Here is an 18,408-nt window from a genome sequence, read left to right as displayed (position 1 = left end):
ACAAAGGTTAAAGAGAGAGACCTCTTCCTTTATGATAGAGAGGAGTGCCGCATGTGTACGAAAGAGAAAGCTCGAGACAAAAAGAAAACAAGCCTCCATATTCTCCACAATGACGGCTGCTTATTTCGCTGGAATGTAACGCAAGAGCATCAGTATTGTACTTTTGCAGGTTAAAAGAGGTAAGGAAGGGTTAAGTTTCATACCATCTCTCTTCAAATAGGTCAGATTTACCCAGGTGTGTGTTGTCCGGGCCCTACAGTGATTACAGATATTGAACAGCCTTTTGTGGTTAAAAAGGCATATCTGTCCTTGGGCAACCATTAACACACACACACAAAAAGCTGTGACAAGCAGAAATGATACCTCAAAACCCAAACACATTTTACATCACCCATAACACACCAGCTTAAAATGATGACAGTGAAGTTGAGCGGGGCAGCCGCACAACAAACAAAAACGACGCCACAAAGCAGATCAGACACACACGCCGAACAACTAAAAAAAAGTACGGCTGCTGAAACGGTTTGCGTCGAAACATCCTGAAGCGTTCATGCCACAAACATTTAACTGCCCTCACAGCTCAAACTGCTGACTCGTGCACATGCCGTACTTTATAATAGTGAATGCTGGTTAATGTGCAGTTCCTGAGAAATGAACTTCCCCAGCTGTATAATGCTATTAAAAAAACGGCGTACTTCTCAGGAAATATTGGCTGAGCACACTCTTGTTCGTCGTTCCACGGTTCCTCTCTCGTTTAGTTTAAAGCCAGCCGGTTCGACCACAGGCCTCGGCTGTGCCCCTAGTAAGCTCTGCGAAAAGCACAGTACGCATGGAATTTAAATGACTGTGTCAACCAGTGTTTTCCCCTCATTTAAATGCATTCAGCAGCACGGCAAAGTTCGAGCTTGTGTCCTTTGGGTTTGACTTTCACATCAAAAGCTTATACTGTCACGCTGCCATTAACATTACTGCATAAAATAACTTTACTGCAGTAACATTAACGCCTGTAACAGTATTGTATAATAAAATTTTTTATAAAGATCATGCCACATTTTTAGCCATCATCAGAATTAATGAAACTTGCACAAGATAATTTAGACAAATGTTTATTAATAATTTTATTCCAATTTTGTGGCATTTAATATTTACAGAGTACAGTACACAATCAAATATTCACCTTCTGGGTAAATACTGATTCAGAAACATAAATGTATCAAATATTGCAACAAGGTTTTTCACAAAATGCATATAAGACAGATATAAAATAGTTCTCACGGCTCAGTTGGTGTCAGACCTGAGATAAATATTTATTCTGCTTCAGAGTCTCACACAGCGGTCAACGTCGGTGCAAAGAGACGTCATCCAACCTCTCACTCACTTGTCCAGGTGAACACTTGACCCCAGGCATCGCCTGCCAACAGCGTGGCGTGACTCCTGCACAGAAACGAGCAATGTACTTACGCACACAGTTGAAATGCTCAGAATTATGGAAAAATACAACAGTAACTATGCAATACAGAAAACATTAAAAATGCAGTTTATAGCAGTTGAATATAAAGTAAATCCCAGCTCTCTCATATGTGAGTGGGTGTGTGATTTTTACTGTACCTGGACATGGCCAGTGCTGTGATAGCCGGGCTTTTTTTGTTGCGACGCAGTTCTTGACATAACACCAGATGTTTGTCCCAGCCTTTAACCTGGCACGGGCTGCTCACTGAAAATTCAACATCAAAAGACATTAAGGTCCACTTAAAACTGGATTACAGGACAGTTGTGCACCCAGTCAGAAACCCTGACCCAGAGATCCTCACAAAACCACTTTGTTTTACATTAACAGTGTCCATCTGCAGTAAGCCGGCTGTAAAAGTGAGGAAGCTCCCTGAAATATAAAACGCCTCAGTTTTACGTAAAGACTTGTCTCAATGTAATTGGAAAGCATAATACTCCTATGAGGTGACGCGAGGCTGTAACCAACGTATGCCAAATTGGATCTGGGTATTATTGCTTTCTAAATTATACACGCGTACACACGTCAGCAGAATTACTCATCAGTGTTTACTGCCTCTATGTTTAATAACTTTATAACAACATAATTCCTGCTAGCCCTAATGCTAGTGAGGGATCGGGTAAGAATTACAAGCTCTCATCTGGAAACCGCGCTGTCTCAGAGATGAACGGTTAAAAATAATCATCTCACACTTAAGGATTTATGTAATTAGATAGCATTAGGGTTGTTTTTTTTTAAGATATTGCTAAAAAACACATCTTTTTGTGTAGCTGACTTTCAATTGGTCTCACAGTTTTGTCACTGTCAGCCTTGTTCATCACTCGGGTTGTTATTAATATAACACCTTACATGCATATCCCATCCTGCTGCCAGTAACATTACCGTCTCTCTCTGTTTGGTCTTGCCCTGGGGACACAGGCTCTTCTGGAGGGCCAGGTAATTGTATTCTGGTGTACTCTGTCCTCCATATCTGTATGAGAGACACATAACGAGTAGCAAAATCATAGACATAATTCAACGTAATAACAAACACACTCACATAAGCGACACGCAGGCGCTCGCACATGCCGCACACCTCAATGCAATAATAAAGTAATGATAGGGCGTGTGTGTGTGTGTGTGTGTGTGTGTGTGTGTGTGTGTGTGTGTTGGACATGTGGCTTGGGCCCCCCACTCCCTATTGGAGCACAATTTAGAGTTTGCAGCTTTGATTGCAGAGAAATAACAAATGTTTATTTTAATCCAAAAGAGTCACAAACACACACAACCTGTATTCTGTTAATAAAAACATGATGGACACCCAAGCAGCACCTGCCAGGCTAATGCCGAAGTAATGAGTTGAATACCAAACAGTATACTGTTTTAAACCAAGCAACAACTCACAGTGATAAAGTATGAGTTATGCACAGGGAGATTTTTCCACTGTGAGGTGAGGGCAGTAACTATGTCCTCCTAACACATTACTGCAGGCAAGAAAAACAAAAAAACAACTCACCCGGATAACACCGTCTGCACAGCCGGTGACAAGGACATTCTTGGCGTCCCACTCGTGTCGCTGTGTGAAGCTCACACACAGGATGTCTCCCTGAGGGCCGCAGGAAGTGTCAGTGCGGGCCAACAGCTGGCCCTTCATCGTCCACAGGTAAACCAGGGGTCCCGCACAGGACGCAATCTCACCCTGGACAGAGCAACACTGTGTTGAAATGTAAGTGTGCACAGACATACAATAAAAAAAAAAAAGCAGAGTACACAAGATGAGGATATTCATGCTGTCAGCGGAGAGAATCCTCCCTTCCTCATGCTGTGCGAGGGAATAACACGATGACGGCGAGCCAAAACATTCAGGGGAAAGCAAAGAAAAAGACGACATGGACTTACAGTGAGTTCATTGATTGCCAGAGCAGAAACTCTGGCTGTGTGTCCTGCTAACTGGGTGATGTAAGTCAGTTCCTCCAAATCCCAGAGGATACAGGTGAGGTCACAGGAGCCACTCACTATGACGCTGTGGACTTCAGACACGGCCAGACACGTCACTGCCGCTGTGTGACCGTACAGCGGCTACAAAACAACACCAGGGTCAGTATGAGAGTGTGTGAGCAAACACTATGTGGAAAAAATCATTTCAACTTCAGTCATTTCGAACTCCTTGTTACTTCCTTGATGTGTAATGCAGACAATCTGACCTGTCTGAGTTTCATGCAGGTGACTTTGTCTTTGTTGATGGCCACATCCCACACACACACAACTGTGCTGCTTCCTGCAGTGATGATGGTTTTTGGGTTGGGACAGGCAGAGCACAATGTCTCGCCCCAGTCACATAAACTCTCACACACTGCAAACGGCTGGAGACACACACACACACACAGACAGACACACACACACACAGATCAAGTAATTGGTAGCAAGCACATTTCTATGTAGGTAATATAAACTTATATAAAATCAAACAAAATCAAATTCACTTAATATTAATTTGGTTTCTTTTTTTATAATTAAACTATTTCAACTATACTGACATTTGTTTCTGTTTACATAAATAAGCCTTTGATCAATTCCTCTTCTATAGTCCTACATTACATTCGTGTCTATTATTTGAATGTGACTCCATATAGCTGAAACATATAGAAATCCAGAACATAGAAAACTCATTTCAATAGATACCTTCTCTGTGCCACAGTTCCCAAAGGCACAGCTGTTGTCAGGGAATCCCCAGCTGAAGTAGCAGCCCTGCGGGGGTGACAGAATGAGCCGATTCCTCTCCAGGACCAAGACCTGTTTTTCCAGACACACTATTTGACCGACTGGGCCTCTCGGCAGCTCTGTAATAAGGTTCAGAGGGGGCACCATCAGCAAAAAGAGAATGATTTAAAAAAAATAAAAATAAAATGCCAGTCAACTATATAAAGTCATATGTACAAAAAAAAAAAAAAAAAAAAACTGGCGTGAGACTATAGAAAGAAAGTCTTTGTTTTACTTTTAGTGCGGCTGAATAAACTTGGCAGGCCAGATAAAGATAATAGCTCTTCAAAAACATCACATTAAAGAGTTTGGTGGCAGTGTAAACTTGGAAGGAATTTCATTAAACTGACCGCAGAATACCGAGCAATTAAAACGGCTATTCCCAGGTTGAAACAAGCTGAGGCTCGGTCCTAGGGGGGCACCTGCATTCTGGACAGTATAACTTTTATGTGTGTGTGTATGAGGAAGAGGCACTGAGAGAGAGAGAGAGAGAGAGGCTGTAATTGTGCCTGTAATTGACCTATTCATGCAGGAAGAGGCAGAAATCATTACATCCCATCACCACATCTCCCTCTAAAATCCCTAGAAAGGAGTTCTGGTCTGCATTACTCTTAGCGTTCCTGCTCCTATTCATCTCTATCTGCTTATTGATCAGATCAGACACCCTAAGATTTAATATGAAATGTAATATGCAGGAATCTCTCCCTGAGCATTCGCAGATTCATCTCCTCTCCCTCAGTGGGCCTGTAGGGATATTCAGATTATTAAGTAGGGCTCAGCGGAAGAGTCATCTCCATATTGTAGCTCGAACAGATAGCTCCTTCTACCCTTCTGTAGTGTAAATTAATCTATAGACACACTCAGTCCATTTCAATGATTCCCCTGAGACCTCACCACATCCCGAGTACAATAACCAACATCAAATGGTATGCAATAAAAAAAATACATAAAATACTGCCCAAAGAAGATGGCTGTAATTGAATAAATTTCATCTACTCAGTGGAGGAAAAAAACAAAATTTTTATTCAGTTGTTGGGAAAATATGTATGATTTGTAACACCGTATTGTGTTCAGTTATATTATTATATATTTAGTTAAAGGACCGGTTTGACATTTTGCTAGTGACTGATACTAAATATGCATTAACAGACTGTAACAAATGAGTTTTCGCTACAATAGAAACTGTGAAAAAAGCCAGTCTGACTCGAGCCAACACCTGGAACAATAAATAAACAAGCAAACAAATACATCAAATATAGAAAGTGAGCAGTAGCTGCTGTGGTGGAGTGTATTCAGGAAACTATACTTTACAGTAAATCTTTTAACATTCTATTTAAACTCCCAACTTTATTTTTTTTAACTTCACTTTTGTTTTAATTTCTGCATTTTAAGAGACGTTGCTGATTATCAGATATAAAAGTTCTCATAATAGCCAGTACAAGCAACAGGCTGTCTGATTCAGACAAATTCTTTTCAAGAAACAGCAGGTAGATATTTCTTCCTTTATACTTTAGTAATGTGAGATTTAAACAGTGCGTGCTTCTTTATCTTAATTTGAGGACAGAACTGGAAGCACTCACATACGTGCCTATACTGAAGCAGATATCACGTATACCTTTATTGAGTCCAGGGATGCACACTTCCCTCTGGTCTATCCATCCCTCCTTGTGCTGATTCACTTTATCAGCGGTGAGGATACAAGTTATTGCTTCCCCATAGTAATCCTTATATATGACCAGCCGATAGACATAAAAAATAAATTAAATGTCATAAAAAATCTAAGTAAAACAGAGTTGTCTGCTCTCAAGCATTCATGCAACAAACTAATTTCCCACCCCTTTTTTTTTTTACAAAATGCTCAAAACAAACCTTTAGAAGGTTTTTTGCCTGTTTAAGCGGTGAAATCTCTTTTTAAAAAATCCCTATGCTGCTTTCAACATCCTGATTGCGTCGCTGTACCTTTCAATGGCTGCTGAGTTGTCCTCAGTTTATCCAGATTGACGAAAAATGGAGTCGGGGAGGAATGTGCTGACCCCTCTTTCTTTGAGCTGTTGCGAGGTGGGTGGGGTTTGGTGAAGAGCTTCAGAAAAGAAACATGAGGATTTATTTCAAAAACCAATATGATGCACCACAAACAAATAATGTACTTTACTTATTTTTCCCATTTTTCACCTGTTTGGGAATTTGGCCAAAGTTGCTCACATATCCCAAGATCGTGCTCTTAATCAAGGGGTCCTTGACATCCTGTCGGCCTCTCTGAGCGTAGAAGTAAGGATGGAAAGTGTTCACACTTTCTACAGCAGCCGGACCTCGTTGCCGGCACCCGAAAATGAGGTCGATCCACAGGTGAATGTGGGAACTGACGTAGTCGCTTTCCAGAGCCTAATGCAAACAGAAGGGGATGCCGTTGCACAAAATAAAGCCATCTAGTCATGTCATATTACAAAAGTACTGCACGTCTTGAAAAGTCTCAAAACCCACATTGTGTCGCACTCGTTAATATAGTGGGCTCAAAACCATAAGTCAAAGTTGTTTTTTTTGAGAGTTTAGAAAACAGAAAACTTCAGGGAGTGAGCACAACCAATAAGATTAATCAGATACTGTATGATTTCTTCCAAAAAAGTCCATTTAGAAGTCTCCACCAACAGGGTGCTGCACAGCTGTGTTATGGCCATATCTTCATGTTAGAATTAAAGAATGATTTGGGTAGAATTAGGAAGATATTGGTTTTAAAGAGGTAAAGTGGAAAAGTGGGCATTATGACCAGCTATCTTCTTGCACCAAACCTTAATAAACCCATCCTGGACCAGCAGAGAACATCATAACAAGGATATATTGTCCTGAGTTAATTTTTCTGAGGAAGAAAGAAAAAAAAAAACCAATCTTTTGAAGTCACAAATTTTATGAGAATGCTGGGCAATATGAGTAGTTCAGTAGATTACAGAAAGAACCATCACAGATGCAACGGGAATGGGAAAAGGGAGGGTGCTGAAGAAATAACACCACTAGAGAACAACAAAAACAGAGATACACAATAACCCCTCAAAGTGAAAGAGACGGAAGAGCTGAGAACAGAAGACTGAGAATATCCAACCCATAAACAGAAATAATGGCATTAAGAAAAAGAGACCGCTTTCCCTGAATCAAATTAAATAGGTGTGTTGTTCTTCCATGTTTGTCATCTAAACTTTAGATTTATGCCTTTTTGTGCATGTCTTTGTTCGAGAGAAGAATTGGTTATTATACGTGAAAACTGTTGGTACCAAAAGAATGCAAGTGAACTAAAGTCAGCGAGACAAAACGGTCTTTCGAGAATCTGATGAATGAGACGGGGACTGTTGTGAATATAGTGTGGAGAAATTGACTAAAGACAAACTGTGACTGCAACCGACTACAGTAGATATTTGTTTGGACATACTAAAACAGTGGGTTGTCTGTATACATGCATCAGCTGGTATTGACAAACATTATTAAGCCTTGAGGGAAAAGTCCTACTATGTAACAGGCCAGAATGGCCAATTGAAGCAGACAGGCCCGGCGAGGGCAGGAGTCACTGACCTCTCGATGGACTCTAATGAACTCATGGGGGTCACCTTTTGCCCATGGAGGCAGCTCAACGTCTCCCAGAGCAGTACCGTCCTCCATACAACCTGAAGCAATGAAGATGTACAACACCGTAAGCAGTCCACATTTCATCACATCAATCTCTGTAAACTTTGAGTTGATATAAAAAGGCCCTCTGGTGAGTCTTTCGTTATTGAAAGCACTAAGTAGTTACGCATCATGGAATGGTTTCCATCCTTGTTTGCCCTTTTTTTGGGGCGATATGTAAAAGCATGACTATCTAAATATTAAATATGGATGTTTTAAGTGTTTCCCTCCACTTACATACCAACAGCTTCACACAATCAGTTTCTGGATTATATATCCGCCAGAAAAATGTCATTTGCCATTAAAAAAACAAGGACAAAGGATGCGGCGAGAGCAATCGAGTCAAAGTTCACGAAAACGTTTTATGAGCAACTACATTAAGTCCACTGTTATTAAGCTGCCAAAGGTAAATAAAACAAAAGTAGTAAATGTGAATACTTTTCTGATTTTAAAGCTAATTCAAGCAATGAAAGAAGTTTATTTAAATCATATTTGCATTGTGAAACAATGACAAAACAAATATATAAATATCTCTATTATTAGAAACATTAACATGTACAGCAGGGTATACCAACTTCTACTCAAAGTAGAAATGCCATGGAATTAAAAACTCTCTACTTTTTAACATGATAATCGGATTAAGTAAACAGCTAATTAGTGAACAGATTATGTTGCCAACATGTCAGTGTTTGTAGGTTTATTATCTGGAATTAATCTGAGCTATTTCTTGACTTCATTTCAGTAAAATCTGTTTTCCCTCTTACCAAGATTTATGTAAAAAAAAAAAATAAAAAAAAACCTAAAATCTAATCAGATTAATGATACTTAATTCTTATGACAGAGGAACTCCATTAAGTTTCAACAATAGTGTGTCCCTTTCTTGAACTGCTGTGTCCATGAACCTTATGCAGCCAGACAATGTATCATAGAATAAGGACATAAAATTCTAATGTATGTCTGTGATCAAATCTACATCCTATAAACATAATGCAAGTTTTAGAGTATTAACAACGCCACAATTTCTGACAAAAAAAACCCCCATAACAAACAAAGAGTGCATGTTTTTCAGTTCTTATGAGTGAAGCAGTTTTTCTGTCTGACCCAGATGGATGTGGTTGGAGTTGAGCAGGAAGTCAGGTAGGTAGAAGAACTCTGGGGTCAGCTCTCTGACGTCGCTCATGTTGTCTCTGGAGGCCGACTCCCACTCTTTCTTTATGCTGTAAAACATCCGCTCGGGGATATCAAACCCTCCCTGTGGGGAAACCGGACAAAACCCCGTCAGAACCCTCCTGAGCCAAACTTTCCAAAAGACACATTTATAAAGCAGTCTGCCCGATTCGGTGTCAGGAACCATGTTTTATATTCTCCATTATATTGTGTAAGCAGGAAATACTTGCTACGACTAGAACGAAGCTTTTCATCTTTCTGGAAAATTTCATAGTTCTGATATAAATCTCATGAGGGAGAATTTAATTTACAGTAAAACAATTACTGCAATGAATGAAAATAACATATATACTAGCAAATTCTGTTAGAGAAATAAATGCAGTTATGTATATTATTGCACAGCCGTTATGTGCTTCAGAAGACAAAAAGGCCCTTTAATTCACCAGACTAACATCTTTATTGCTTTATTCCGACTATCAAATATGCATGCCTTTTCATTACAATCAACTGGATGCTGTACAGCAAATTGGGAACATCTGTGCCTCCTTGCCTTGGCTTCTTTTAGATGCTTTCTGTAATTATTTGCATATATATTAAAATATCTCTCTATTGTCAGCTTTCATACCCAAAACAGTACTGAAACAGTGTCTTGAGTGCTGAAAATAGCTCATATTAGATTCATAATATTAGCAAAATTACATTTGAAGATAAAAACAAAACACTGAAGCGATGAAAGCCAGTGGGCCTGTGGAGAACTGGGTTTACAGAGGTGCACGTGCGCTGGTAAAAACACAAGAAACAAGATGCAGTCTGAAACAGATTAAACTTTCACTTTCATCCAAAAACCCAGACCTTGATTAACAGACTGTGCATTCTCCCGTCATCATTCAACTAACTTTGTCTATTATTTCGACGATTCACATTGTTCTTTAAGCACTCCTGATACCAAAGTACAAAATGTTTCTGATGGCATAAAGCTTAAGTTTTGCGGTCTAATTGTCTGGAGCAAGCGATGAAACTCTGCAGAGAAAGACCTGAAGCGAAGAACTATAACGTGAGTTTCTTTGCTGTGCACAAAAAGTGATAACCACTACTCCACTGTGCAGTCTGTGAATTTAACAGCTGGAGAACATTTGGTTTCTGTGTCTTCACCTGTAGTGCCTGGAAGGTGTGTGAAAATGGCTCCATCCTGACAAGGAAAGACGCCACAATGATGGCTGAGGAGTAATGGGTACAGTAGTGGCACCGTGCTGAAAAGTCTAGAACAATTTTAGACCAACAGTTAAAAAAAAAGGTATTCCAAAGAGTCACATTGTGTGTAAATAAGACCGGGTCACACAGATAGACACCTTCACTCTCACTGCTCTCCACTTCCTCATATCTTTGGATGAACTTGACTTTCCTCTTCTCAGTTTGAGCTCCCATTGGCTTTGCCAGATCACGGAAAGTTGCAGGATTTGACAAATCCAGTGTCTGCAAGGTTCAGAGGTCAGATTAAACCAGTTGCACTTTGGTAGTGCAGTAAACAACATGTTCAAAACACAGGTGACCTACCTCTGACTGGTAGTCGGCCACGACCCAGGGGAAAACTGGATACTGCATTAGGTCATTGTATGTTCTCCCGGCGATGGTGTTCAGATGCATCAAGTACTCAAAGTTACTTATTTCTCCTTTCTTGGCGCGGGGGAAAAAAAAAAGAAAGAAGGAAGCTCAAATGTCTTTTACAAATGCAACAATACATGGGACAAACCTGGAACGTCGTATATGAAAATGGAGAAGAAGATGTCCTGTATTACCTGCCATTTAAGAAGGGCTGTCTTTTCAATCACCGGAGTCTTCCTAGAGCACAATCAAAGCAAACACCTTGGATTGGAAACTGAGGCCCGACCACTGCGCACCAACACACAAAGTTTCATGCTTGTTCTGTTGCCAGGCAACCAGAGTTAATATGTACCACTGCAGAGCAGAGAGGCGGCAGAGTAGAGGTGAGTGAGGGACTCAGGAAACAGAAGTTGTGTGTACACAGCTGTAGGAGCAGTTATGGGATCGAGGTGAACAACGGTATGTAGCAAAAACACAGAGTAGAGATGTTGAGGATTGTGGCTCATTTTGCCATCTATAGGTTGTGTGGAAACTGTGGCAGTTAGAGGACAGGTTTTCTGAGTAGTGTACATTGACAAACTGTCAAGTTCGTTTCTTGTCGGGTGAAGTTTTGAATCACTCAATTTGAAGCTGATTCTCACACAACAGATCTTAATGTTTGCCGTTTAAACAGGTCAGCTCAACTTGTGTAAGATGTCCTGTTTCAAACCGAATAGAACAGTCCATCACCGAACTCGGCTGTTAGCGCTTTTTGCCCTAAACTGTGAGGTGCAATTAGTACTTTCTTCAGGGTCAGAGCCCGAGCAGAGCTGGGTGAGACCCTATTGGAACAGCGCAGAGCGTCGAGCTGTGGCTACAAACGTAGTTTACCACCATCGAGTATGGCGTGAATGAATAATGCAATGTAAAGTGTGAGTGTCCTGAAAAGCGCTATATATAACCCATGCATTCTTATTATGTACTTATAGAAGATGATACTTTGAGAGGGGTGTCACCAGATTGTTTAAAAAAAAATTTAAAATAACTGTGCGCATACATTTTAATCTTTCAACACAAATTGATTCAAACAATGGCATACAAAACACCAGGTTGCTCTGTTTAAGCAAAACACTATGTCTATAACTAATAATAATCGAAATGAGTAAAGTGATCACCTACTTCTGAAATCACTGCTTTCTTTCTCCCTCTCACTCTCCCTGCCTCTCTCTCTCTCTCTCTCTCTCTGTGGGCCAGTAACATGGTAATAAAGTCCTGGTGCCAAGCACCACTGTTGCTAAGAAACACTATAAAACAAGAGGAACCTTTAGTCTCTGCTGTTTTGTGACGGGAAGCTTCGTAAATGTTGACATACACAAATTGTGACTTCTTGATCTTTCCTCTTGATTTCGTTACCACATTTGAAAAGGGACCAGCAGGTATTGTTAGAACATCTTGTAATCAAACTTTATATGCAGATTAATTGTGTTTTCGTACAGAAAGGCAGAAACTTTATTGCCATACAGGCTGAAAACCTTCGGGATAAAGGAATAGTTCACCGGAGCTAAAGCTGTTGGTACTACAATCTGTTCCCTCGGTTACCATCATTCCAGGAAAATTCGGTGAGTACAAGTCTTCTTCTGCACTACTGCTGTGGAAAATGTGAATAAAACATGCCACAGTATATGAATTGAGTGATGAAATGAGGATACTCATGGTAAAAAGATTAAAAAAAACAAGGGCTAGTGAAGGTGCAGCCATTTTCTTACCAAATTATTTTGCAAAACTACACTAAATCAATCATTGCATTTGGCCTAGTATGTGTTATCTAATTGCCGGCAATAATTTCATGCAGTAGTTTTCTATAGGAGGTTATAATAGGAACAAGCACCAGTGGCTAACCTCTCTCATCCTGAGGATGATGAATGAGGCGAGAGAGGGCCTTGGGGTGTAACACAGACACAAACAGACACACACCTTGCTCTTTTAGACAAGGAGGGGAGAAGAGCGAAGCCCTCATTACACTCCCAACACTCCCCAACTATCATTTATCAAAGTCCTGATTTGACTCTTTGTGCACACACACACACATAAGAGCACAGGACATCCATGACTGTCAGCACACTTGCACGTGGATCAAACATACACACTTTGTCTTTTTTCAGGCAAGAAAAAATAAACAAGTCAATCAGTTGAACAGTGAGGGAGCATCAACACTCATTTGTTTTTGCTGTATTACCCAGTGTCGCCTCTCTCCTATTGTTCCCCAGCATTAGCCTTAATTAGAGAGTCGTGCTCTTAAATACCCCCATGGGCTACACTGGGTGAGCACGCACTAGTGCAGACACAACACTGCGACACACATACGTGCGCACTCTCCGAGAGATACGCACACACGCAAACGCACACACAGCTCAAGCTCTCATTCCTCAGAGAGAATGCTTTTTCCACCGCCCCAGGCCATACATAAGCTCTTGTATCTGAATAAATCACATCAGCCTTACACACATATGCTTACACATTAACATACACAAAACACATTTATTTGCTATAGCACTATGTGATCGTGCCTACTGGTTAAATTATTGTAGATCAGCCTCTTGAGGCAAATGTCAAGAAGGGGAGATTCTCATCTGAACTGCTGTGATTTTCTGTACGTTTCAGCATCATGCCCAAAGGAAAAAAAGGAAAAGGAGGAAAAGGAGCCAAAGGGACAAAGGTGACGCTCAAGATGGCTAAAAAGGCCATACGGAAGACCCCTGATGGGTGCCACAGACTCACACTTAGCAACATGGGTATAACCATTTTCCCAAAGTGTCTCCTGAAACTGACCAACGTGGATGAATTGGACCTAAGCCGCAACCTGATAAAGAAACTCCCAGACAACATTGGAGACTTGGAGTCACTCAGATGGGTGGATCTCCACAGTAACAAGCTGGAGTCTGTGCCCGAGTCCCTCGGCAACTTGATGTTACTGACCCACCTCAATCTGTCCAACAACCGCCTCACATCTGCGGGTTTACCCTCTGCACTGAGCTCCCTCAGCAACCTCAAAAGTCTCAATCTCGGGATGAACCGGCTTGACACCCTACCTCCCTCTTGGGTGGCATTAGATAGTCTCCAAGAGATAGGCCTGTTTGATAACCTCTTCATCAAACTCCCAGAGTTTGTGAACGCGTACCCAAATCTCACAAAGTTAAATGTGAAGCGAAACCCCTGTTCACAGGGAGACGGTGGGGTGGAGCTGAGAGAAAAGAAAGAGGCGGCGAAGGACGCATATCTGGTTCATGACAACAGTCTGTGCAGGACATGCCTCAAGAGATGCCAAAAAGAGCAAAGTCAAGACAAAAACGAGAAATGCAAAGATGAAACAAGTGGGGAAGAAGATGGCAGTGACATGTCTGACAAGAAAAAACAAAAGACTATTTCTGGACTTAGAACACCAAACTCTGTGGCCATAGTCAGTCAGGATGTGTGGAGAATGAAGCAAAATGTGAAATAAATGCAAATGAAACAAACAAACAACTGCCGTCATCTTGGTAAATGGCAAAGAACATTGATCTTAAGATAACATATGCAATTTAATATGTATGTGTAAAATAGAGACATATGTTTCACTGCCATATTTGCATGCATTTCATAATTCATGTTAAATATTGGTTTTCTTAAATACTGCTGGAAGACTGTACTACACTTGACACTTACTTGGCATTAGCGATCACCTCAGTGACTCCTTTTCCTTTTAATACTGGCACAACTGTGCTCAGCCTGCAAAAAGAAAAAGACGACAATAAGTTTAAGAGACAGGATGCTGAAAATATAAATGCTGTGGGATCTAGTGTATGGGGCACCTTGTATATGCAGAGACGTGGTCTTTGTTCAAGAACACCAGGAACGCCGAGTGTCCATTTTTCATGAAAATCTCGATAGCATTGTCCTTTAAAGCAACAAAAGCAGCTGCAGTGACATTTGCTTTCAGTGGACTTTTGTTTTTTGGTACCAAAAGCACAAACAAAATCAGCAGAGCTCATAAAAACTACAACACATCAGATTTGTATGTGTGATTAGAGACCAACTTCAACATAAAATGCAGCCATATTATATATTTCCATGTGGGCATACTTTAATGAAAGATCCATGCCGATTCAAGCCTTATGTGGTAGAAATACGTTTTCGTACCTCTAAAAGAAAGCGCATGAAGCGAGCAGCCTTGATATCCTCATACAGCCAGCGTCTGCAACGGGATGGCAGCTCTTTGCTCAGCATGGTAGAAACAAAGGAATCCCTCACACTGGCAGAAAGAGACATACATGTTATAGCAAAGCTGAGTGACACAACAAAGGCTGTCACCATGCCAGAAACATGTAATTCAGCAGTTTGATTCCTGGAACCATTCCCCCCCCCAAAATCTTCAAATCAAATAAATGAAATAAAATATAATAATCTGTGATTGACACTCCAATGAAGGGTTGAATTAAACACATGGAGTAAAGTCTGGAGGTAATAGTTTTGTAATTTATTTCAATATCTTCATTGCTTCTGATCCTTTTGTTGGCATAATTACAGTAGAATTTCATAATGCATGTTTTCACACGGTTTTACCTGCTGGGATAGTGTTTCCTGCAACAAACATCTCCAGTAGGACTCAGCGTGAAACCCTCACAAAGGAGCAGACTTTCCTTTCCAAACAGCAGCAAGCCCTCCGAGACTCTGAGGCCACTCACCATCACAACACACATCTTGGCCTTTACCTACAGACACACACACACATAAGAGAAAGATACATTAAGCCATACGTGAGAGGCGCAATACACATCAGTACATCTCACTCTCTCTCTCTTAGGACATGACATGGCAGATGCACAGGCACTTCAGACTTTACTTGATTGATCATTTTAATCACATATTTTAATCATTATTAAAAAGGCACAGTTGAACACTTCATTATCAGGGCTGATTGATGGGGAAGAGAAGGTCTGGCCCCTTTTTCATCTGTGCAACTGTGTGTTTCATTCAGTGCCAAAGTGAACCCACGTGCAGCTCTCAGCGCTGGCTGTAGCTAATGCTAACTACATTGTGATAATGCGTAGATAATTCTATTGTCTCCCCTCATTTCACAACGTGTGCGCGCACCTGGCTGTCTCGTGGCGCTGGCCCCTCTGCAGGCCCTTTGGGACACGGTGCCCAAAAACCATATGGGGCCCCAACGCACCCGCAGGCCCCTCACAATTTATACTAATCAAATCAGACACCCCCTACCTCCAGATACCGTGTTACACACTTGGTGGAAGAGAAGGAGGTCTTGCATGGCTATTATTAGGAGAATTAATCACTGCCACAGACACAATAAGAAACCTGATAAGTGATCAGAACCTCTTGTCTGAATGCACACACGGTGACATGCCATGCCTTGATGGGTATAACTTACAATGTGCACGCCTTTATGAAGAATCAAGGTGAGTGAGTGGCAGCGACATGGCAAATAAATTACACACAGAGTTATATCATATTCAATTTTTAATGCTAATTTTCATCAGTGGCTGCAAACTGGTTTTACGGCTACAGTCCCCCCAAAATGACTATATTTCAGGAAAAAAAAAAAAGAATAGTTGAATTTATTGTTATCAAAGATTAAATACAAAACAATAAACTTGTTTCCTTATCTTCTAACTGTGCTCGGGACAGATATGCGTTATCAGTGTGAGGGTGATTTAGCTGATGATGGGAGGAAGGAAAGAAAAGGAGGACTTTTATTGACTGAGAGCCTAATGTCAGACCATTGATTTCTCCCCACACACATTATTGTCATAATCACACTATTGGCGCTTGCAAGCTAATTATGAGTGAGTCTCCCTTTGTGTGCTACTGCATGTGTGTGTGTGTGTTAGCCCATGAGTGTGTGTGCATTTTTCAGAGCTAATGACTGTGTTCATTTGACAGGAAGCTCAGCAGGACTCATGCACTGAACCACTGCAAGACAACAGGACACACTTGCACACATCACACACTTACTAAGCGGATGTAAGACAGCTTGCATCACCTCCTACTGTTTTTATTAATACTTCTGTCAGAAACATTAAAAGCCGCGGCTGGTTGCCGGAGCAATGTGAGTCCCTGTCAACATGTGCACTGGTTTCTTACTCACTGTAAGAATGAGAGGAGCTGTGCTGGGCCTCAACATTAAAACATTATACTAATGAGGAAAGATCAAAATCTGATAGCAGCGCTGGGCTACTGGAATCCCTCAGTCTACATCAGATAATTATGATTGTGAGTATTAGTAGGGCAGAAGGAGTTGTGCTGGTATTTAGGCATGTTTTCAGCACAGTACAACCACGCGCCCTCCCATCCCACAGTACCTCCTCTCCAGGGTGCAGCTCCTGCAGGATGATACGCATGTCGCGGCAGTCTTGTGTGTGAGAGCAGGGTTCAGTGGCAGCGGGGTCGAGTGGACCCTCAGTGACGGCAGGCGTCTCATTCAAGACGGGAAAGAACGTCAGACGATCACAGTGTTGTCCTTTATCCCCGTCATCCTCACTGGCTTCTGCACCAACTTCACACAAGATCTTGGGCTCTGTCACAAAATGAAGACACATCTTTCCACTAAACGTCAACAATTCACTAGTAAATTACAAAACACATCATATTTTAAAAAAAAATTTTTTACCCGAGTCACATTCTGCGCTATGTTTTCTCTCCTCAGTAAAGCCGGGCCTCAAACCCAGACACAGTGATCCAAGCACCTGCCATCAAAAATTTTTTTGCAGTTCTATTAGAAAAATCCTGCTCTCTGCAGATCAGATCATGTCTTCAAGCGTGATGCAATACCCGTTTGGATCGTCGTAGAGCCTTTCTGCGAATGCGTGCTCTCGTCCGATTGGGTCCTTCTGCAGCATCCTGCACCCAGTCTCGGCTCAGCAGCACTCCGGGGCCGGGGCCGAACACAGCTCTCTCCCTCAGTAACTCGGCCTCCACAAGCAGCCACTCTGAGCTCACACGCTCCCATTCAGTGGCTCGCATCTGGAATGCAGAAATAAAACCAACAAATGTGATGGAGATACTCTTAAAGACCTGATTGAGCATCTTTGATTAAATATGTCCATGTATCTTCATGGGAGCAAAATTTTCAAACCTGTAAGTGGTTTGTTCTCATGTTCTCAAACATGCTGTGGCCTCTGCTTCGAAGGGACTCCATGCAGAAGAAGAACTCCTTAAAAGAAAGAAGTCACCCGACGGGTGCAAATGAAACGATGGAGGCAGCACAATCGCTCTTCTCCAAACTCATATTGTACACATACAACACACATCATGCTCACCAAAATTGTATATGCATAATGATATTGTTGTTTCCTCATGCAATTACAATGCATTCATACAATTACATCAGTTCTAAATTGCATTCACTGGGCAAAATAAGCTAGTGGCAACAGTCTTACAATAACCCTGTCTGGAAATGTAATCATTTGTTGGTATGATCTAATTAACATAAACATTAATATCACTGAGCCACACCGCAGTCAAGGGCAAGGTAAGTGTGTGTGTGTGTGTGTCTATGCCTTTATTGTGTGTGAGTCAGTATTTATGGGTCGATTAAAAGAGAAAAGAAATGAATAATAGAAAAACCCAAAACAGAGCTGTGTTGACACTGCAGGATGCTAGTGTTCAGCAGACACACCGGGATCATATTCTGACTGTTAACTGCTTCATTAAGCCCATCATCACAGCAGTGCTCGCTGAGAGACTAGTGAAACAACATGTGTCCATCC

The 18,408-nt window shown here is 41.3% G+C and overlaps 2 protein-coding genes across 3 annotated transcripts in view; one reads left to right on the top strand and one right to left on the bottom strand.

Moving 5' to 3' along the window:
* Nucleotides 1-1,091: 1,091 nt before the first annotated feature.
* Nucleotides 1,092-18,408, bottom strand: part of wdfy4 (WDFY family member 4) — a 37,394-nt gene continuing 20,077 nt past the window's right edge. Inside the window, exons 42-64 of one of the 2 annotated variants that reach the window (XM_080481491.1) lie at nt 17,775-17,852; nt 17,471-17,662; nt 17,310-17,385; nt 17,002-17,216; nt 15,245-15,393; nt 14,822-14,933; nt 14,494-14,579; nt 14,348-14,410; nt 10,861-10,903; nt 10,619-10,738; nt 10,414-10,537; nt 10,217-10,323; nt 8,999-9,149; nt 7,805-7,896; nt 6,419-6,628; nt 6,206-6,326; nt 4,169-4,326; nt 3,691-3,849; nt 3,386-3,565; nt 3,003-3,185; nt 2,390-2,477; nt 1,609-1,714; nt 1,092-1,434 (exon numbers count right to left, since the gene is read on the bottom strand). In XM_080481491.1, coding sequence (XP_080337617.1) covers nt 1,371-1,434; nt 1,609-1,714; nt 2,390-2,477; nt 3,003-3,185; nt 3,386-3,565; nt 3,691-3,849; nt 4,169-4,326; nt 6,206-6,326; nt 6,419-6,628; nt 7,805-7,896; nt 8,999-9,149; nt 10,217-10,323; nt 10,414-10,537; nt 10,619-10,738; nt 10,861-10,903; nt 14,348-14,410; nt 14,494-14,579; nt 14,822-14,933; nt 15,245-15,393; nt 17,002-17,216; nt 17,310-17,385; nt 17,471-17,662; nt 17,775-17,852 — 2,877 coding nt within the window. In that variant the 3' untranslated portion in view covers nt 1,092-1,370. Of the gene's footprint in view, nt 1,435-1,608; nt 1,715-2,389; nt 2,478-3,002; nt 3,186-3,385; nt 3,566-3,690; nt 3,850-4,168; nt 4,327-6,205; nt 6,327-6,418; nt 6,629-7,804; nt 7,897-8,998; nt 9,150-10,216; nt 10,324-10,413; nt 10,538-10,618; nt 10,739-10,860; nt 10,904-14,347; nt 14,411-14,493; nt 14,580-14,821; nt 14,934-15,244; nt 15,394-17,001; nt 17,217-17,309; nt 17,386-17,470; nt 17,663-17,774; nt 17,853-18,408 lie in introns of those variants that run through there. The other variant, XR_013936029.1, reaches the window with a different exon arrangement.
* lrrc18a (leucine rich repeat containing 18a) lies at nt 12,170-14,144 on the top strand (the record flags this gene model as incomplete). The annotated part of the gene is made up of 2 exons (XM_080481886.1): nt 12,170-12,264; nt 13,307-14,144. Exon 2 carries the CDS (start codon nt 13,311-13,313, stop codon nt 14,142-14,144), a length of 834 nt encoding a protein of 277 aa, XP_080338012.1. The 5' UTR covers nt 12,170-12,264; nt 13,307-13,310.

The sequence above is a fragment of the Lipophrys pholis genome (assembly GCF_963383615.2).
Source record: "Lipophrys pholis genome assembly, chromosome: 15".
Lineage (NCBI taxonomy): Eukaryota > Metazoa > Chordata > Actinopteri > Blenniiformes > Blenniidae > Lipophrys > Lipophrys pholis.
Note: the sequence above shows the minus strand (reverse complement) of the source record. Positions and strands in the feature narration are given on the sequence as shown.